The 23208-nt window shown below is 38.2% G+C and overlaps 1 protein-coding gene across 1 annotated transcript in view; it reads right to left on the bottom strand.

The window, feature by feature from the left end:
• LOC144082081 (teneurin-2-like) overlaps positions 1-23208 on the bottom strand; it is a 163469-nt gene that overhangs the window by 108634 nt on the left and 31627 nt on the right. Inside the window, exons 2-4 of the mRNA XM_077608915.1 lie at positions 19324-19641; positions 9730-10023; positions 1898-1948 (exon numbers count right to left, since the gene is read on the bottom strand). Coding sequence (XP_077465041.1) covers positions 1898-1948; positions 9730-10023; positions 19324-19540 — 562 coding nt within the window. The 5' untranslated portion in view covers positions 19541-19641. The remainder of the gene's footprint in view (positions 1-1897; positions 1949-9729; positions 10024-19323; positions 19642-23208) is intronic.

The raw sequence follows: 23208 nt of genomic DNA, 5'->3' as shown, positions 1-23208 counted from the left end.
ACAGCTAGGAAAGTGAATGGATGAATGACTAACAATGCAAAGACACTACAGTCGCTCTGTGAGCGAGTGTTTTTATGTTTTTGCAAAATGGAAGAAAAAATAACATTGCAGGGTGGCCTCACAGTGGGGGACCTGGGTTCAAATCCAGGTCGGTCCACCTGTGTGGAGTTTTCATTTTCTCCCCGAGCCTGTGTGGGTTTTCTCCGGGTACTCCGGTTTCCTCCCACATGCCAAAGATATGCATGGGAGGCTGATTGGACACTCTAAATTGCCCCTGTGTAGGAGTGTGAGCGTGAATGGTTTTTTGTCTCCTTGTGCCCTGCGATTGGCTGGCCACCAATTCAGGGTGTCCCCCGCCTCTGCCCGCTGTCAGCTGGGATACGCTCCAGCACCCGCGACTCTAGAGAGGATAATGCAGTTCAGAAAATGAGATGAGATCAGAAATAACATTGCTAATAGTGTATTAAAAGTCATTTGACGTTGTTTCTGATGTATCGTGCTTGCATCAAGCAATCCCTCATTGAATGTCTGTTAAAAATACACGGGGAGTGGACAGTAGAAATCACAAGGCGATGCCAAGCTCATAACACTACAGTGCCCCACACTACTGGGCTCGATGAGACTGCATGTGGTACAGATCGATATGGATTAAAACGCTGCGTGAAGCTACTTATTGACTCTTCTGCTATGCTGTCTGAAGTAAATGGGTTGAAGTATTATTCTTGATTGCAGAATTTTAGCCTTTTATAATAAAGGTGGAGTCCAAATGGTAAACTAGTGTGAACTGAGGGCTATTAGAAAAAGATGAAATAAACTAAAACACCAAGACCAGACAATTTATGTGCAACGTGTGCGGTAGTTGCCAAGTTGCATAGCTGCAATTTATGGAAGCTTGTATTCCACCTGCGACAATTTAGATAGCGCACACTCAAACAAACACACAGGTCGGGTTTGACGGTATAGGTCTCAATCCCCCCAGCAGTGCTGGACTCCCCATGGTGCTCTGCAGGATTTCAAAGATTATCCAGGCGCTCACAGAAAGCCACTGAATGTTAATCCGCAGCCATCTATTTAAGTGTACTGTTAAATCTCAATCGCCCTCTCAATCATTCTTCCTCCTCATTCTAGCCCACCATCTATTACTCTAATTCCTTTGGCTGAATCTCCTAAAACTTGCCCACTTGATCCTCTTTCGATCATCTGAATTTAACTCTCTCTTCATTTCTGATTTTCTTGGGAGGTATAATATCTCATCCTTACTCGCTCTTCTGATTCATTTTACAGCTTGGTCCACTACCAGATGAGTATCGATCCCTTCATTGACCCTTTAAAGTCTTTAAAGCACAAACCACTAAATATTTGACAGCAAATTAAAATTATTTTAACTCTGAGCATTTAATGGTCCCTCGAAACAAAAACACTACACTATAAAATTGATGCTGACATTGAGCAAAACGTGGACTACACCCTGAAATGACCAATGACAGTCAGACGTACGGCGCACATAGTGGCAGACAACCATTCTGGTCCATACTGAATATAATAATTTTGTGTTATTTTATGAATGTGTGAATTTTTGGGGAGATAAACATGCAAGGGGGATCTGAACAAAATGTAACCACAGTGGCAGGAGTTTTTAAACATGTGAATGATGTAACAATAATTACAATTTTCATTTAGAAAAAAAAGGCTTTTCAACTGACCGAAGGATGTTTTAGTCACATTTCAAGCTCAACTAAAAGCCTCGATTAACTAAGTTATAACTACTACAAATACATCCAAAAGAAGTCATTTACAGGGGCCAAACAGCACAGGGAGCACAACTACATAATGAACATGGACAAATATGAGGTGGGTGGGGGTATTTAAAGAGAAGCTATAAACGGTCATGACTTACTGATCACATAGTCCCCAAATTGATCCTCATTGTCCGCATCATCTAGATAAGCTATAAATGAAGGAAATGAGAAGAACAAATGAAAAATATGAGGAATAAAGAAAAAGGTTGAAACAAAAAGCAAGAATAATCAAAAGAAAATTGCAAACAGGCAAAATAATGAATACTTTAACAGATGCACTCAGTGTAAGAGGATCAACATAACTACAGACATGTCTTTTTCATGAACAGTTGATCAAAAATTTCTTTGTCTTTCCCACAAAGGGAGTAAATCTCTGACTGTCAAACCTGAGAAAATGTATTTTAAGAACTATATAGATGATTATTCATTATTGTCTGAAAAATTCTCATTCTGCTTCCCTTGCTCTTCCCCCAATCCACTTGCTTTCTCTGCTATATTTGAGGACGACATGCGAGACCATTAAAGCCCACTAAATTTTCCATTACAGCGGCATAGTTAAAAATGTGCTGACAATGATATACTATCTCTAGACTGGAGACTGTACTCACCTGATGATTATACTGCTTAATCTAGCCAATTACAAGCAATAAACTATTGTCACGTTTGGCAGCTGTCAACTTGTCTACCTTTTCAGATTTTACGGTCCTCCTTATTAAATGTTTATATAATGTATATTGCATCAGTTTTTTGTTGTTGTGCCAAATCTCATTTATATGGTTCCACACTGTGATGTAAACAACCCATTTCTTTGCCAAAAGCCATACATCCTCTTTTAGCCATTCCATGGTCAGCTGTCAGTGTCATTTTTGGAAGGTGTTTATAAAGCACCAACTCAGAGTGAGATCAGTGAGCACTGAGGGACTTACAGTGGAGCGTAAAAGTCACTGCCATTTTGCTGACTCAATAAATTAGGAGTTCCTAACTTCCTCAAGCAGAAACTTGGGGGAGAAAAAAATAATAAAAGCGCAGCGGGAGCTTGAACTGCCGTATGTTAGCGGTGCATGTTGAAAGAAAAACATATTCATGGGTTATAAATTGAGTAAAATTTAAACAAAATATATGTGCATATAACAGGAGAAATCATTAATAATAGCTTCAGAAGGGCAGAATTGTACAAAATGTGTCCCTGCATAGTAATAACAGGGCCATAGAATGAAAAGATCTCAAGAAAGTCAGACAAGGTCCTTGGCCTCTGCGGGGAGAACATATCTGCTCAGGAAAGAATGGTGACAAGTGTTGTTTTGGCAAACACAAGTTGTCTACTGTAACAAGAGCCAAGGTGAGGATGGCATCACCTGGACCAGACAGAGGAACGTGAACCAGTCTGATATGTGCATCAAAAGATCTCCCGTAAGGGATATGACAAGACCGCCCAAGATGATGATGTCTGGATTCTACTCGTTTGATTTGTGCAGCACATTGTAAGCCACCTGTGGGGCCACATCTGTGTAGTATGTGCATGTTTGCCTGGCAGAAGGACAGTACTGATATTTTTACTATAACTGGACATTATACTTGTCATGGCAAGGAGCAATATCAGCTGGGATCGATCCTGTGTTGTGCTTTTTCAATATCTCTCGAATCTATTACACTTTGAAGAAATTGCAAGCTGTGTGTGAGTTCTTTATTTTTTTTTTATTTCCTATCACGGGGAACACTGATCACACTAAGGTTAATTTTAAGAAACATACATTTGGGTTAGGTGCCCCAGGGATACCCTAATTTTCAACAATGTCCAAGAGCAATGCCAAGGGTTTGTTTTGCCAAGGGGGTGTGATGGCTTGCTTACCTCTGATCATTGCTTCTTAGACATAAATAAAATCAAGATTGCAAGAAAAAAAGTCTATTTTGACCATTCTTCCAATACTGTTAACAGAACGCTAATGAGTTGAGCCAATTGCTACGCTAATGCTTTACTAGGTTTACTATTAGCACTCAGTACTCAACACTATCTATGGACATGCCAAAGAGGAGCGTGGGTAAAACAAGGGTAATCAGTATGCTGAGTACTATTCCTGATGGCAGAAGTTATACAGACCCCTGACTTCACCTGAAGACCCACGTGTACAGGGGCATGCTGCATTAATGTGTATTTCTGTTTTTCTCACATCTTGCAGCATGTTAGAAGAAGTCCTTGAACCGTTTTAGTTCAGCGGCACGTAAACACACGAGCATGCGCACACAGCCGTGTGTGTATTTGTGAAAGCAGGCTGTCAGTGCTGTTTTTACACACCATTCATCACAAGCTACTAATTCTGTTAGACCATTGTCGAGGCGTTCGCACCCCGCATTGTTCCCTGAAAACTCATTCAGACTCTAATGCTGACAATGCTTCCAACACACATAAACATATGTTGTCTTGGACTCAGTACCTCTATGCACACACAATCACACACACCCTCACACACCCGGAGTGGTCAGTGTTGGTATTTAGCAGGGGTGTCTAAACTATTCCACAAAGGGCCAGAGTGGGTGCAGGCTTTACAACTGATCCAGCAAAGACAGTTTACCCTATGAGATTTCTTCCAGCATCACTTGGCAGCAATCGACTGGTTACACTTTTAAGACATGAGATTGGTGAAAATGTATCCTCTTCTTGGGTTGAAAGGGAAACCTGCACCCAACGCGGCACTTGAGAATGAAATATTAGGTGGAAAGCAATCTCCAAGTCCCAATTTCACTTTGCAAATCTGTCTAGTAGTTCTGATGTACTTTATTTCAAGAACGAAACAACAAATTTCTCCCCCTGTCAAGTAGAGGATGAGATCTGCCAACAAATATTCTGCTGTCAAAGAGGATACCAACAAGTATGCCGATTTATTCGTAAAAGTCACCTCTGGTCATTCTCATCTATCTCACCCTCTTGCTAAAGCGCAGGCTTGCACCTATCAACATTTCCAAAACCTATTCTAAAATGTACTTTTGCTTGGCACAGACTGACACAAGTCGAAATTTAGGCTGCCTATGAAAAGAGTGGCCACAGTAGTGAACATAGTGAAGAAAACCATCAGAAAACACAAGAAAAGCCGTTTTATTATGCTTTAAGAAACAGAGGTTTCAGTATACTTCTGACTATGCAACAGTGGGAACTGAGCATTCCTGTATGAATACAGAGTTCGACAGAAAGGCCAAACTAAATTTAGTGCCACCTTTTCATTCTCTAATTATGAGATTAATATGTCCTGTCACACACGTCACAATGGTGCTCCATGATTTATTATCAGGTTGAGACAATGGAAAGATTGAGTCAGAAAGGGAAGACTGAGAAAAATATTGTTTGACGGTAGCTAATTAGCATTCCAGCGTGATTAGACCCTAGACCAAGCCGTACACCGGTGTCTTTATTAGTCAACTCAGCTACCAAGATTTTTTCAGGGTAAAAAGGAAGAACACATTTTTTTTATGTTCAGCGGGATATAGGATGGGCATTAGATTATCATTCTTTATATTTTTACCTTGCTCACACTGACTGTCAAATTTTTCATAAATAAAATGTGTTTAACTGTATGTGCAGGCCGTTATGTCATAGCTGGGAAATAAACAAACAAGCAAAAAGAAAATCCCAACATGATGCTTATAAATTAGGAAAGAAAAAAAACCTAATGTAAACAATCCCAATGTACTTTGTGAAATCAATTGTATTTAATAATCTAACCCACAAAAAGATTTTGTGAGTTCATTCAATTTGCATGCATAAGAATAAAGATCTGCCATTGGTGACAGAAAACTATGTTGCATTTTTAATGCAAGAAAATACAGGACCCTGGGACACAAGGACAAAGCAGTGCAATGTGGAGCACAGCTGTAAACCAATGTTAAAGGTGGACCTTTTTTTCATCTAATACATGTTTCAATCTTTTTTCGTCCTGATCAATGTGGTCCGAATAAGGCCATTAAGCACAACTGTGGGAATTTACAAGCTCTCCTTTCTCCTGATGGTGTTTCCAGACGGACTTTTTATGCGGCAGCGCAGATTAAGACAATAAATCTCTTCCTCCACTTTAGCAAAATGAAATCTCCTGCTCTTCTCACCCATATTTGTTTGTTTCACTGTGGTGCTTGCACAAATTGAACTTCAATCAGCTTTGCTAAGTCAACGTTCTACTGGCTTTATTTTAATAGTGTCTGAAAGGTGCATTAAAAGTGAAGTGTCTAGATTCACTACTTGACAGGTAAGTGGAATGTAGAAAAACTTTGGAATCTATCTGGTGAATTTATTATAGTTGTTGCACCAGCGGATAAGTTGCACTAGTGAAATAATTTACAATAAAAAGGGGAAAAATGTATCTATAGGTTGAATTTGGGGGGGATGGGGGTTAGCAGCATTTTAATTTATCAGAAACCAATAACAAACATTTTACGTTAAAGTAATAGTAAAATAAGGAACAACAGACAAAACACATTAATGTAACATATTAACATTTTTTTATAACTATAGCCTAAAAACACAACGGAAGCTATTGGTATTCTGAATGAAAACAAAAGACTACGGAAAAAAAACACGGTACGTAAGTTGTTCTTAAATGCTGTATATAGTTTAATTAATTCAACAGTTAAACATCATGTATGGTCTTAAAATAATAATAATAATCACTTCTAATGTTTATCAAGTGATTTATGGCATATATTATATATTTGTCATTTATTGACCTGCATGTTTCACTGTAATGTGGTATTTTTTTGAATTACACTAAGCTTCTTGCCCAATGACATTAAACAAGTTCTGATTCTTATTCTACATATTAGTCCATCTATTGTTTCTATCATTCTTATTCGTGTCTTCTTTTTTATTTTAAATTATTCCTCTTATAACTGAGCTTTTGCCAGTATTTGTTCTTATGATAGAACATAATAACAATCTACATGTTATTTTGAATCATGAATAATACATTCAAACATTTAAAACGGGTACACCATCAGAATGTAGAAATCATGATGTTACCTTTTTACCCCCATCACTTTTATAAAATCAGCATTTGGTAAACTCAGTGTTTGTGAATGTTGAAGAAAATGTGTCGAACAGTGACTTTGGAGTGTTGCGTAAAAAAAAAATAGGTTGGCTGTTAAACTCAGAGATTTATCTTGGGGTGTGTGCATGTGTGTTGTGTAAGGCATCTGTGTCCGTTTGACCTGATTCATATATTCAAAAACAATACATTAAAAATATTGTAGTTTTGTGATCACATAATACATAATCTGAACCAAACTCTGCGACAACATCCTTGTTTTAATCTATGGTGAGGTGCCCATAACAAACACCAAGTCTAGCAAAAGTGCGCACACAAACAAATAGTTATTTACTTGATTTCTATCATCGTTTCTATTTTAGTACTAAGAACTATAACAGTGCACACATGCCCATTCTCCCACATCAAGACACATGCCTTGAGGGGAAACCTAGACCTTTAAACTGACACCTGTCACTCATGCAAGAATGCTCCACCAACAGTAGCTGCTGATACATGGCAGCATGAGACAAAGAAAAAAGATGACGATACTTGGAACATGAAAACAGGAGGTGGGGGAAGTAGAAGAGGAGGAAGCCAGACTTTGGAAGCTTATTAGAGACGCTGAGAGATGAGAGAAGTGCAGCTTGGCATTTTGGCACATCACCATCTTTTTGATTTGTTAGCATGTGTTTATGATGTTTCTCTGTCTGCCTCAGTCAATATCTATTATTAGACCCTCAGATCCTACCCTCGCTGTTTTGACACTCTTGTTGCTGCTGCTTTACTCACACACATGAGCAGGATTTATACCTACACATACCTCTATAACCACAGAAAAGAAATATACAGTCATCTTAATTAGGCTTGCAGGAGTCAAATTGTACTTCTGGGTGCTTTGAGGTGCCATCAGTGTCAGATGTTATGTTTGGACCAAGACGTAGGAGCAGAGGTGGGTGTTTCTCATTTCTCAAGGCGACTAAGTAGCTTAGCAAGGGGCTTTATCACACAAACTCGCACACACAACTCACTTTTATCTGGATTCCTCTCTGACTCTGATGTCTCTACCACTCTGGCCCAAAGCTATGAGTCACTAGACTTGAGTAAGCTAAACACCTATGGATCTCAAGATTTTCTCACCTCATTCAGACACCTATGACGCATTCAAAAGTGCAGAATTCTTTTTATCTAATGGGCTCTAATTTGGAGAGTAAAATGACACAATTCAACATATATAAGTGTTCTTAACTCCCTACCATTAGCAAGTCACAACTGACATTTTGTGGTTTCCCATCTGTCTCAATTGTAGAATTAAATTCATTCAGGACTTGCTCATCATGTTGCAGAATTTTTTTTTCTATATTACACCAGTCATGTGCAAACTCTTGAAAATATAACACCTGTATTTTTTTTTACATTTTATGCTCATATGAAAATTAATGTGGACCTATGTGTATTTTTAGCTTTTTATTATGGCAACATTGACATTATTTTATATTTGTTTATAGAATGGTTTCCCCCTACTTTTAAAGTAGAAGAAGGAAAAGCTTTCTTCAAAACAAAAATAGACACAGGCTCTCACTTCTTGTGGCTGGCAAATGATAATCATAATTTACTGCCATATTAAAACCCTAATTCTAAAAGCCTCAAAAGGCTTAGACTAAGAGCATGGGCAATGTCTGCAGCAGATATTGTGGTCGCAAGATTAGTCTAGTAATTAACCACAAACCAATTATTTGACATCCGGATGAGAGGTGCATCTTAGGTAAGGCGTATCATGATGAGTTTAATGGATGCGGAGCAGTTTGATCAGTTGACACAAGTCTCAGATTTAGAGGCCCAATAGCCAGACAGAGGTTTAAGCACATCTGTTCAGGCGTCTGATGAAAATGTAATTAATTAGGCTGTTGTTTCTTCTATCCACTTTTCATTAACCTCTATTGACACATCTGAGAATCTCATGTGGCGGTTTACGACTACCTCAGGATTAACAAGGAAATTGGATCGTTGCAATAAACAAAGTTACTAAAAGAAAACGATTCCCCCCTAGGAATCTTTCAAACACTCAGCTGCAAAGCAACACTCAAAATTAGTTTGCTTCCAAAAATACAAAATTATGTTTTCAACAGAAACAGAGTCACTCAACAAACCCGTGAGTAAGTGCAAGCCAATAAAAAGATTCAAACAAAGTTGGTAAACTGTGTACAAAGTTTTACCATTCATTCACACCTGAATCAGTCAATGCGGGGGCGTACATATTACCACATCCAAACACTGCTTTGCATTAATGTCTGAGAAGACTAACCTACAGTCTGATACCGGTTTTGAGAGTTATGACAATGCCAATACAAAATGCAATAATTACTTTTGACTGATCAGAGTTTGTAATGTAGAGCTGAATAGGTGGAATATGTATTATAATGTGTTATATAGTGCCAATGGATCATGTCTTCCATTCGAGTGTAGCTGTAATGTAAAATCACACCGTGTAGCAATATGATGGCTGCGTGTAAAAAAATGGTATGATGCAGATATGGTGTACTTGTAAAAAAGTGAATTAAATTAAAGAAGAAAGTTGATATAAAAACAAACAAAAACCAAAAATACATCCCCAACAATCTTATAAACATTAAGCAGCAGATTTGTCCAACTACGAAGTCATATGAATCGTACTCATTATGCTTTAGTTGGTAGATAGAGCGATTAATTCGACTTGTTTACCTTAGTGAATCACATAAGATTGTCTCTAATTGAACGTTTTGTTGTGTTTCCATATTAGATAATACATATATGTATTTGTTCTGTGAGTTTTTACTGGGAATCGTGGGAATTCCTCAAAGTACTTTTTTTCATCTTATTTTTTTGTTTTCTGATCCGTTTTGAATAGTTGTATATTATCTTGACTACTCATACGGGAGTCCTACCTGATTCGTCATCAGACTTGTTGTCGTTCTCGGAGTCGGTGAGGGTCAAGGCAGAGTTCTCATGACTGGACACTCCGGAACTGCGCCGAGACTTTACCCCTCCTCCGCCAGCCCAAAGCTGAATTGCTCTGTCCGGTGACAGAGGGCCGTCTGGATCAGAATCTGCATCGGATCCGGCACTGAGGGAGTAACCCCTTTGAAGGAGCCCCAGTTCAGGACAGTAGGGGACAGCGGCAGGATGAGGAGTAGGTGTTTGATCACATACTCCTAGTTCAGCCAGAGTAAAGTTCCCACCTACAAGTAAAACACAGCCATTAAACAGGTGGAGTGAAAGGCTGAGGTGGGTAACAGCAATAAAAGTGGTAAATGGAGCCATTCACATAAGTGGTTACACAAACAAATACGCCAACCAAGCATACAAATCTACAACTACACAGTGAGGCAAAGTAATTATAAAACTTTGGAGAAGGAGGCTGAGAATTGCTTTTGTTCATGCACTCAGGAGGCAAAAGATGACAGCATGAATCACTGAAGAACTACAAAGACCTGCTAGAAGGAATACTGTATATGCTGGTCTCCAGGAACATTGTAAAAAAAACAACCTTTAAGGTGTGGAGTGCTGACTTTATTTATAGCTCCTTATTTGTGCTGCAAATCCTGTATGTTGATCAAAACCTAATAGAGATGCAAATGTAATCAGGCCACACGGTCGGAACATTTTACCGATTAATTCATGGTAGGATCTGAATGTTGACCGCATTAAATGTAGTCGACAGCAGTACCAGCAATGTTGCCAAAACTATCCCTACTTCACCCCTCAATTCTAGATAGACTGACTTGTCTCACCTAAAATAAATATATAAAATTATCCAAATCAAAGCACATCAAAAGAGATCAATAGCAAAGTACCACAGCCCAATTAAATTCAAGCTGAAGAAAAAGCAATTAAGGGAAAAGGCATGCTTAACCAATTTATTCTTAAAACTAATTAAAAGAGTATTGTGGATGCAATCTCTCACTATCAGCTGTTGGGGTCGACGATTCAGATGGAAAAACAGTTGTGTTTCACTTCATTAGCAGTTTGTAAGGAAGGCGAAAGGGAATGGAGATGAGAGTGGCGACAAGAACCATCCGTGGTGGTGGCATACTATATGAATGAGCGCGCCGAGAATCGCACAGCTGCGTGACTCGGTCAACTGTGACTCATCAGAAGCAATCAAGAGGAAAAGAGTTAAAGTGATGAAATCCATCTGCTTGATCTCCTCGGCTGCACTTAAGAAGCTTGGGAAAAAAACTTGAAAAGTGAGCATAAATGGATTGGAGGGCCTCAGGAAACTTTGAGTGTAAAAATAAACTTATGGTGTTTATATACACAGCCACAACAAACAAATCACATCTACTAGCCTGAGCCGACAAGTTTCTAAACCACTGCACATATGAACTATAACTACAAATCTAAAGCTTTAAATTGATTAGAGCCACACTTCTATACTCTAATCACAAGTCTATAGACCAGGTCCTCGGTTTTGTTACCATACCTGAGATGAAGTATCGAAGGACTGGTGAAAATTCCAGGAGGCCTGAGAGAGTAAAAGCAGATGAAGCCAGCAAAAGGAATGTAGGGTTCTAGCTCAAATAGCTATTCTACGGTGTATATTTCAAACCCAACTACAACCAATTCATCACATAAACTGTCAATCCACACAATTAACATCCCTAAAGCAGTGATTATATATGAAACATCCAATCACATTTTAATCCCAGGAGTGGTAGACCTAGTCTCGTGCTAGGGCTATCAACATGTAGTCAAAGAAAGATGGATTAGTTTGAGAGTGTGCAGCAGACATGAAATCTATCTCAGTTAGGTCATAACTAGAAACCCAATAAGATGTTTGTTACTTGATATTATGACAAATGTAGAGGGGCAATGCTGTGCCATATCTTAATTAGATCAATGTCGTTCTCATTCAAACTAGACCACAATTCCATTACTGTGTCGTATTTTTCTGCACTTATAGGCCACCATATTAGGCACATCAGCACAAATTGAAGACCTCTCAAGAAAATCTAAATAAAAAGTATGCAAATGCAGAAGAGACAGGTGATCACAACATTACAATACCTTTACCTAAGCTCCCTGGTATGTATAATTTATGTTCTATGTGCTAAAAGGTTTATGCTATCTCTCAATTTGTTGATTTTGTTGACATTAAGGTTACGTTATGTTGCTGCTGTGTTTTCTACATTTAGCCAGTTTTTTTGTTTCATGTGAAGCTACTTTTACAGTATTACATTAAGGTTGCTTTATGCTAAATCAATATAAGCCCATTTATGTAATCTTATAGTAGTATATTAAAAGAAACTGTCTGCAAGGACAAAACACAATTTTAATGATTCAAAAAAAGGCCTGCAAAATTAATCAGATTTTCATAGTGATCACAATTTTAATGTAAAAAAACATTAATCCTTAATTTGACCTGATGGTTAAGCAACTTCTCAACCAAAATGGAGAGTGTATGCCATGTAGAGAAAAAAAAGGTATTATGTATAGTCAATTATCAGAAAAAGTATTGGAGCATTTGGGTGTCTAAAAGCTAGATTATGCCTCTATAACAGTGTTTCCCAAACAGTGTGCCGTGAGCAATGGTATGTTGTGCTCCAGGAAATTGCAAGAATTCATACAATGTAATATTCAGAGAGAAAAATTAATATGAATATAATGAGATTAAAATTGAACTACTACAAGGTTAAAATCAAAATATGATTAAGGTTAAATTATAGATTGTACTTATTACAAGATTCAAATTGTGAAACAGTCATTTTGTTGCTTATTTTTCTCTAACATGAACCGGAAGTTGTTTGGTTTCTAGGGCATCAATTTTTGCCGATGTAAAGTCTGTGTGAGCACAACTTTTTTTTATTTTTGTGAAATATTAGGATATCTAAGTATTTTTTGGAGAAAAGTCCTAAAATTGTGTGATTAAAAACATTACATTGCTTATTTTTGCATCACTCGAACTGCAAGTTGTTCAGGGTCCGCAGACATTAACTTTTGGTGACATTAGGTCAGTGCGGTGTCCCTTGAGATTTCTTCAATGCGAAAAGTGTGCCGCAGCTCAAAAAAGGTTGGGAAACACTGCTCTATAATGTAATACCTCTGAACATTTTGGAAAAATAATAAAACAAAACAAAAATATAAGTTACACAATTGGACTGGATGTATCTGTTTGATAATAAGCAGTAGTTTGCAGTCATCCATTAAAATAAATGTACTTCCCTTGATAAGTCATTATGGAAGCATGCGGTCTGAAATGTTAGTAATTTCCTGTGTTTGTGTGCCCCTGTACACGTGTAATTGTTTGTGAGTAGAACGTTTTGTAGGAACGTACTGCCTCTCATTAGAAATAATGCTCCTTGTTAGCAGTTTAACAGACAGTGTGTCTCAAATAACTTTCTATAGGTCGATGTCCTCTCACCCTGCATGGTGTAATTTTTCACCAAATCAGAAAATGCTCTTTTTCTGTACAATTAGTGCATTGAAAAAAGCATTTCTTCCTAAAACCTTGACCTGCAGCAGTTCATAAATTTGGTGTCTTTTGACCATTGGAGCAATGTTTATGAGGCATGTTATATTCATTAATTCATTTAACTTCAGTTCCGCTTATCCTCACAGGGTTCGGAGATGTGTTCATCCTCAGTTCTGCTTATCCTTGCAAGGTTCAGGAGATGTGACATTCACTTATGAGCTAAATTCAACAAGGTGAATTAATACTCCATACCTTTCCAAATGCAGTAAGTAAACAAACCGTGATCTCAATGCAAGCTTGTCAAAATCACATCATTATTCTGGAGGTGAGGATGAGGGCACTGTTGGGGATCCAACAGAGGCCAGATATCTTTTAATGTGCCTGCTTCTAATTCCATTGGCCCTTTACTTGGATGCTGAAATTGTAGGTTAGCTGTCTAGATGGAACCAGTCGATCACAGCTCTTTGTTCATTAAAACTGCAGATAGCACTCACATATGCACAAATCCCATTCAGCTTCCACCAGACAGTGGTCTGTATCAAGCAAATGTTTATGTAAATTGCCACTTCTAAAGTGCACCCTCTTGGTCTTCATCATAATAGAATTAGAAAAAAAGACAATGATTATGTAAACATATGCAAGAGAAATACATGAATTTTCAAATATATGGTTATTGTATCACGGTTCTGTGCTATGTATGAAAATAATCATAGTTTAACCTACGTAATATGTGATGCACTTATATTCAAGTGCATCGCATATTACTAATGTTAAACAACATGACAGCTATTTTGTGTTTGCCGTGATTTCTAAATTTGTCATGTAACCACACAAAAAAAAAAATCAACAACAAATTAATGTTTGTTTTGTTTGAGTCAAGAGTCTGTTTGCTGACTTTACATTGTAATGATGTGGAGGTATGAGCTTGGTCTGCTTCCAGAAACGAATTGAACCAAACAATTGTTTTAGCCTAGCCATAACTCATTTGCAGTTACTCTAACATTGTGTTGGCCCGGCCTACTATAGGAATGTCATGTGCAGATAGTTAGTCTTTATCATGGCTCTCCAGACTCATCAATATGAATGGCAATATCTGACAATAGGGGCAGCACATATGTCTTTATAGCAACTCAATTAGGCCATTTAGATACTTGAAAATACAATTATATGATTTTCAGGGTCCATTGAAGCTTTCAGACATGTGCCCAAGTCCGATTGCAGTATAACAATTTATATAATAGTTACAGGCGGCCCAGTGGCGCGAGTGGTCTGCCCCACAGCTCTAGGGTCCTGGGTACAAATCCAGGTCATGTCCATCTGTGTGGAGTTTGCATGTTCTCCCGGGCCTACGTGGGTTTCCCCCGGGTACTCCGGTTTCCTCCCACATTCCAAAAACAGGCATGGTAGGCTGATTGGACACTCTAAATTGCCCCTAGGTATGGGTGTGAGAGTGCATGGTTGTCTGTCTCCTTGTGTGCTGCGATCGGCCGGCCACCGCTTCCGGGTGTTCCCCGCCTCTGGCCCGGAGTCAGCTGGGATAGGCTCCAGCAACCCCCGCGACCCTAATGAGGATAAAGCGGTTCAGAAAATGAGATGAGATGAGATAATAGTTACAAAGTTTCTCATAGTATTAATAGCTCAATATGTACCAAAGAAGACATTTGATAGTATTACAGTATTTGGGCCATTCTCATCTCTCAAAATTGGACATTACTTTCCATCTCAATAGTATAACATCTTGCAACATATAACTCATTCGACATCTGAGAAATGTAACTTTTCATTATCAGTTTTTTTTAGTCAAATGTTTTTGTTTGTTTGTTTTTATTCCACAGGAGTGACATCAATTCATGTAGAATTAGTGGAGTATCTTATAAATGACAAAATGCAGACTCTGTAATGTCGTTCTAATGGTGCCTACTGCTCAAATTCATCCTACACGTATGAAGTGACATCTGATCTTTTTCATGGCATAAAACCCACAGGGGCTATTGCACCTACTAACGAGGTGCCTTATATAGGAGCGAGAAATGTCACCATTCCTTGATTTGTTCTGCCCTTGCCCAGATGAAAAGTAGTCTGGTGTGTACAAGACACGACAGGACATGGCGATGTAGGTAATATGATTTTATAGGAGGGCTTGGTACTGAAGCATGTATTGTTGAGCATCGAAAAATTTCTTATCCCTGGGCAGGTGTCTTCCCAACTAGTCATTATTCGTTTCCTTAATGTTACTGAATACACGTCAGTTATAATATATTATGCATGTTTGGGAAGGGGAGGAAAAAGGAGGTTCACCATGTCAACAGTTGTCATCATCATTTATTTAATGGGCGTAATTCTTACGTTGTCTTTTGCTAAAATCACACATTTCATGAATTTCTGCCCTGAAATGTGCAGATTTAAATTGAAGGCGATGAGAGGAGCACTTTTGATTGTCAATAGTAAATTGAGTTGGTAGCACTCATGGCCAGAACGTGCCCTTTTTCAAGTGTGCCAGCTTTTGAAATATAGTCAACTCTTGGTTTAACCCACCTGCGCACATATTTACACAGACTGGTCATGAAAATAGATCCGTAAAATCCGCTTGCAAATATACATATATGTGCCATAAGCGGACAGTTTTTATGATTTACTCTAAGATTTTAATTTCTTATTTTTACATTCTTTCAATATATAGTTCAGGCATAGGCTTAAGATCACAAAACATAATTGCTGGAATAATATAATACATATAATTTTCGTAAAACAAGTCTATTGAATCAAATGTCTTGATTCAAGTTCAATTTTACTGGCAGATATAAATTTAAGGGGGTTCAATGTCATTTATGGTTTCCTTTGGGAAATAATTGAGGCAGTTTTTTTCTCTCCCCTTAAAAAAACAATAAAAAAAACATTAAATAAAGATTAAATCTAATATTATTTATCAAAGCAGTCTTCAAATGTCACAGATCTGATTCCAGCTGCTTTAGCGAACATAATTAAGAGCTGGGCTGATCATAGGTAAAACAAATATTAATGGAGAGTATTTTCTATCTTAATCAATAGAATCCATTAGCATCCTGATTACAGTGAAATGTGATAAATGGCAACATCAGGCGGGCAACTAATCATTCAGAAAGGTATAATTTTTGTGACTGAGGCTAGGCATAAGCAGTATCAAAAGTGACTTATACATTAGCTATGTGACATATATGTAAACACATCCACATCCACATATTCTGTGGCAGGGGAACAACTTTAATTACAGCCTTGGAGACAAGTGACTCAGTCGGGAGGGGAGCACTTGATAACAGTGACATTTACAATCTGCCTCATTTATCAAAGGCTGCCAAAGCAGAGTCAAAAGGGCCATTACACAGTAAACATAGATTAACTCAATCCCACATTCAACATAGACTGTTGATAACTTATTTTTATTTCAAAATAATTAACACATTACTAAGTGTAACTAATACACTAAGTACTAATTACAATATTTGTATATATTGAAGTCATTTGAAATATTTCTGTGCTTAATGCCTTACACATAAGTGTCAATGAAAATGTGTTTTTCTTACCTGATAATTGTGTTTATGTTGAAATGTATAATTGTCACCAGCTGTCATGTATGAGAAAGAGAAAGGAGCTGAATGCTGCTCAACTAATCATACACTAATTGCTGTCATTTAAATTAAAGACTACACCTGAACATGTTCTAGGGTGGATGAGCTAAATTTCTCATGCATGCAGACATGATTGGTACAAACACAGTTGATGCACGCAAGCATTATATAATTTTTCTACTCTGACACTTGCATATGTTGGTCAACAATCTAGCAACCAAAATACTTAATTCGCCATCTTTGTTGACATTCAAATGTAATCGAAAAGTAAAAAACAAATAATCAATATAATCAAAATGGTAAACAATGAAATGAGTGTGCTTGAATATAGAACAGCGGTGTCCAAACTGGCCGGTAGGGCTGCTCTGGGTCCCTGTTTTTGTTCCAACCAATCTAGCACAGACACTATACACTCGAAAATTGTCTCTCACACTGCCAATGGCTAAGCTAAATTATATCTCAATGTACGTTCGTGGAGAACTCTAGTTCACGACAACAACAACAAAAATTCATTCAGTTCTCGCCGAGGCTACTGTTCTATTTTATACTCAGACGCAAGTCAGTGGTATTTACTGGGATTCAGCTGGGTTGCAATCCAGAACCCCCCACGAACTTTGTGAGGATAAGCAGTTCAGAAAATGAATGAACTTATCGTTGTCTTACAGGCTAATTTTGCCAACAAGGTTATTGTTTTCCCACTGTACCAATGATTGCTTTAAGTCATTTGCACGTCGTTGTACCTATCAAAGAACAACTACAGGAATTGGCTGTGTAGCACCAAGGTGGATTAGAATGAGACTGAGGACAATTTTCAGGTAGTCCTTTATTCAACCAAACTCACGACAGAATCCTTTAGTGTGTCAGCAGCTGGGAGAAGCACCAAATGCCAGTGAGAAAACAAAAGATGGGATGAATTGTATCTAATCTCTTTTCCATTTATTTTTAATAGTGTGCAGCTGCATTGTTCTCTATTTGATCATCACTTGTCCGGGTGGACTCGACTGCATGGGAATGCAGAAACATCAGTTTGAGTGAATACACACTGATTATTTCAATAAAAATCTATGTGCACTGCTTCTACATGAAAATGATTTTGATCTACCACAAAATATGGCTAAATTAAAATATGCATTTGTGGCTTTGTATTTAACAAACAAAAATAAGAGCAATGCAGCAGTCCTTGCAGTGGTAAAACTTTCAAGTATTGTGCGTACCACACGAGCGGCCAACAAACTCCACATTACGAAGAATACTGCCATCATCTTTTACTTATGCTCCGAAATGCTTCAATGTTTTAGAGATAAGTGGCATCTGTTGTTTCTGGCATGATTTCTAAATACATCCACAAGATGGATAGAGGAAGTTGGGACGTTGAGAAAAATCTTCCAGATGTGAAATGCCATGAGACCAAATTCAGAAAATGCTACTTAACTGTTAAAAAACTTAAAAACTCCTCAAAATAGCTATTATGATCATTTTAATGCCCATTCTGACTAGATGTATTACTCATTTATTCATCCACTGATTTTCTCACTTTGTTTCTCCCACTCGTCTTCATTTTCTGTCTACTGCGCTCTCCTCCTCCTGTGGTGTCACAGTCCTTATGGTGATGCAACACTGTTGGTCTCCTGTGGCCACACTTCCCACGATGCATCTGTGGCTATGGGCTTTTGACAGTGTTGATAGGCTGAGAAGAATTTGGTATTGACCACACTAGTGGGACGTCATCTTGGTGCAGCACTCAAGTGTGTCCGACTGATACACGAGAGGTTTTCAGAAATCAATGATGCAAATCAATCTTTGTTTTCCCTTTACCATTTTCATCTTCACTTTTACCTGTATATACATATTATGCCTATTAACAAACACTTCATTTCTAACATCTTCTGCCTCTTTTCATAGAAAACTGAGCTTTGCAAAATATCAATCCCAATGAATCAGACCCCTTTCCCAAGTCAGGGATCAAAACACGTGTCGCTTGTTTCATATGCCTCTGCAATATACATGTGAGCAAGTGCAAGTTTTAAGAACATGCGGAATAGAGCAGACATGCCCTATAACATTGGCCTAAATCGGCTAACTTACCGGTGGACACAGGGTTCATTATGACAAGCACCCGAGTGACAAAGGACTACTACTAGTAGTTTTTGAAACAGTTGGACTAATTACAATGATTGGTTTCCACACAATACAAACCAATACAAAATATAATGAGAAGGTTAAATTTATGATTTCTAAAACTTCTGTACTATTCACCCGACCGAATTCTGGGAATTATTTGAAAAGCCCATACTTTAAAGTCAAAACATCAGCATATGCGGATCGAATAATGCCAAAATCCTCAGGTAAAGTTTTGAATAACCATCCAAGTCAAAACTATATAACTTTGGTGAAGTTCAGTGCCTTACTACGTAATGCTCATTTTACATGAACTGTGTTACAATATTGGCTCAAAATCTTACCTGGTCTTGGGTATTCATCAGCCTCGTGGTGAACAAGGTCAGTTACACAGCCACTGTAGTGGAGTCTCTGCTCGTGCTCGAAAGCCTTGAGTGTCTCACTGGAGCTATATGACTTCTGGGTTGGCACACGACACTCATCTGCCTCCAAGGATGAGGTGTTGTAGGGGGACTCCTTGGAGCAGCTCAGAGAATGATGCCTTCGATCCTTAAGATCCATGATGGCGACTGTGTGAGGGACTGTTTCTGAAGCAGGTGAGAGGGTTTGGGTGGATCAGCCTCCAAAGTGGCACCGCGAGAGTGTATCTCCACTTCACTAGCCTGGAAAACAGGAATAAAAGACGATGGCATTAAATCAATTCCCACTTTTTCCCCATCCTGGTAGACGATACACAGTCATTTCACATAAATATATTGTATGGTGAATTGACATGCATTCAACCACATATATACGCAACATATGAATACCGATAGCAATTTCTGTGACTACGTGAGCCTAGTGAAAAAATGTCAAAAAAGATTCAAACTCTGGCAGTCATCCAGCGGATGTCAGTACTGCATAGATACAAACATATAAAAAGGAGAATAATAATGGGGTCGGAGAATAAAATAAAACTGTAGGTGGAAAATAAATAGAATTAAAAATGAATAAAGAATATTATTGTTAGACACAAGTAAAAGTGTAAAGAGGACTGAAAAGAAGACTAATGCAACAGGAAGGATGTAAGAATGAGAGAAATGACTTTGGGGCATTGCTAGTCTCTCCCTCATTATCACAGAGAATGAATCCCACTCCTTCTGATTCTGTGAGGGATAATCGAACACACCCAGAAAACAATTCAAAAACACCCATATACACACAGATCCACAAACAGGACACACACACCTATATGTCCGTACAAGAATTAGTTTCATGAACTTGACACTTACAAAAATAACATAGAACACAGACTAATATGTACATGGAGACCCTGTTGCCTTTAGTGCCTCTGTTGTCTAATGTAATTTTGTCAGAAGCAGCCAGTCATCTTAAAATGTATTCTCACTTTATACATTTGGACACAGATTATACATTATGATACTAGAACAGCATAATACAATTGCAAGAGCCAGGAGCAATGTAGTACATTAGCAGCCAAAGATTAAAGTGCAACAATGCAACAACCAGCAGTCATTGACAGCAATGCCCCCCCACCAGCAGCTGCCAGCACAGGGTATTTAAGGTAAAAAAATAGACTGGCTGGTTCCCACTTGCTTGAGGTTAAATGAAGTCTGGTCCAACCACTGCATTACAGCAGCAGATTATATTTTCACAATTCCCAGTCTGGAGTGTATTTTTCTATAGCAGGACATGTAAAAGCTTTCCAAAATCAAGGTAAAATTGGATTCTGAGAGTGTGAAGTAACTAATTGCATGCAAGAAGGGCTTCGGAAAGGAGACAGAGGGGGGGAAAAGAGTCCAGAATGGGAGTCAATCCTTCAATGAGGGCTCATTTTAAAATGCTTAGGAAGTAGTATTGAAAAGTGCCCTGCTATGTGCATTGATTAACAGTGGGATTTAAGTCTCATAAAGAGCTCATTATGGTCTGGTATCCATCACACAGGCTATTAGGAGTTCAACCTTAATGTGTTTGTACCTTGAACGGGGAGGTAGGGAATCGAGAGGGAAATAGTGGGGACACTTTTGCATTGTATACCCAGTGGGCATGTGCATGTACAATAAAAGGTAGGAATTATAAGATAAGCGAAAAAAGTTATTAAGTGAAGATCGAAGTGATCTGCCGATCTTCCTACATCCTGTCGCCATCTAGCTTACTTTGCACCCGTTTTCTTTCGCGCCTCTCATATGAATTCTAATGAATTAAGTTTGCTTAATTGTCGTTTCAGTTTGTGGAAATGATGAAAAGTAGAATTCGAGAAACACTATGGAATTGCAAATGAAAAGAAGTTCCCTACAAAGTTGACCCTCCGCCCATGACCGTAACAAAGCACAAGTTTCCCTGTTATTCATAGAAAAATCAATGCTTTTTCTACCATTATCTACCATGAACAACATGTTTTTGTACAGGACGTGTTAGATACAGTAATTAGACCTTCTGTACATTCTGCTAGTCCTGTTGTACGTATGTCGACTAACCAAAGCATTATCAAAACATGTGTACCTCAATTTGACATTCAAAAAAACAAGCATTAATAGTTAAACAACATTATTTACATAGTTGATCGTAATTTTATTCAGTGGAAACACTTTTGGCTTTTCATCTGAGGGGTTGCTACGCAAAACCTTGGAATTGGTCATTATATTTGGATCACACATTTTTACATTTTTACGCTGATGCCCTTCCTGACTCAAGCCACACGAGAGAATCTGAAACAGTCTGTTTTTTTTAATGTTTTTATTTTTTTAAATAGGAAATACCTATGAAAATTGAGCTCAATGTGTTTGAAAAATATCTACACCCAAAGTAGGCATACTGTACATATCAATGTAGTGGCTTTTCATGAACAAAACAAGAAACATCTGTTTTGGACTGTGTGTGAAGCAAGCCACACAAAAAGGATTTTGAGTTAATAGGTCATTTAAAAGTGTAGGTAGGTTTAAGTGCAAGATAAGTAGGAGGAGAAAGGTCATTAAATGAGAGACAGACGGATAGTGAACAAAAGCCAAGGGGGTAATTCACAAGGTTTGGATCGCATATCAATCACATACCACCTACAAGTGCCTTCTTCAAGGTCACAGAGACAGCCATTTCTAGAAAGTAGCAAGCACCTAACTTAAGCTTGTCAATTACTCAGGTGACAGGAGCCTTGTGCAGGGCACAAGGAGACAAACAACCATTCACGCTCACACTCATACCTAAGGGCAATTTAGAGGGTCCAATCAGCCTACCATGCATGTCTTTACAATGTGGGAGGAAACCGGAGTACCTGTAGAAAACCCACACGGTGAGAACAGACAAACTCTACCCAGGTGGACCAACCTGGATTTGAACCCAGGTCCCCCACTGTGAGGCCGACACGCTAACCACTTTAGTATCTCACATGGTGGCTTTTTTTGTGTTATTGACAGAAATATTTGTGCAATAAACGAGCATAATGGTATCAAAATACAAAGGTTTGCATTAAGAGTTGGAAATTGTCACCTTAGAAATGTCTAAATATGTGAATTCCAAATTGCATGTTTTATTGTCAAAATTGATTGTATATTTTTTAACAATTTAAAAAATGAATGGTAGACCAGTATACAATGTACTACTGTGAGCTTAGAACCTGGCACCATAAGCAAAATCTGCTCTGCCACATAACAATAAGATCACTTATAAAATCATTTGTCACTAAACCTTTTTCTACATTCCAGAATGTATGTGTATTTCTATATCGGGGTCAAAATGATCAAGGCTTCTAACAATGAGGACAAAAATATTTTTTTTCATTTCAATTAAGATCTGAATTTTGCTTTTTGAGTTTGAGTTCTACACTCATCTGAAATACATAGCACGGACGAATGACAAATCCACATATGTCAAGGTAAATCTTTCACCTTCCGTGTTCTTCTTTTATGTCCACTCATTTTGTCCTTTGTTAGAATAAGAATAAAAGGGCGTGCAACAATCCGCCAGAGTGCCAAAGAGCCTCTGTTTATTAGACTAATCCTTAAATCCACATTCTGCAGGCCTTGCAAACGCCTCACAAAGCTCTAATCTGAATCAAAACAAAGGGATTGGAGATGGCATGGTCCCTCTCTCTGTGGCTGCCAGTGTGGGTTTGGGGTGATGTGCTGGCTCTGTTGCGTGATCTTGCTCATCACATCCATATTTGCTAAAGACTGATGTGTGCAATGCAAACCAACCTTTTGTGTCCTGTCAATGCAGGCTGACTGCGACAAGTT

The sequence above is a fragment of the Stigmatopora argus genome, chromosome 9 (genome assembly GCF_051989625.1).
Source record: "Stigmatopora argus isolate UIUO_Sarg chromosome 9, RoL_Sarg_1.0, whole genome shotgun sequence".
NCBI lineage: Eukaryota > Metazoa > Chordata > Actinopteri > Syngnathiformes > Syngnathidae > Stigmatopora > Stigmatopora argus.
Note: the sequence above shows the minus strand (reverse complement) of the source record. Positions and strands in the feature narration are given on the sequence as shown.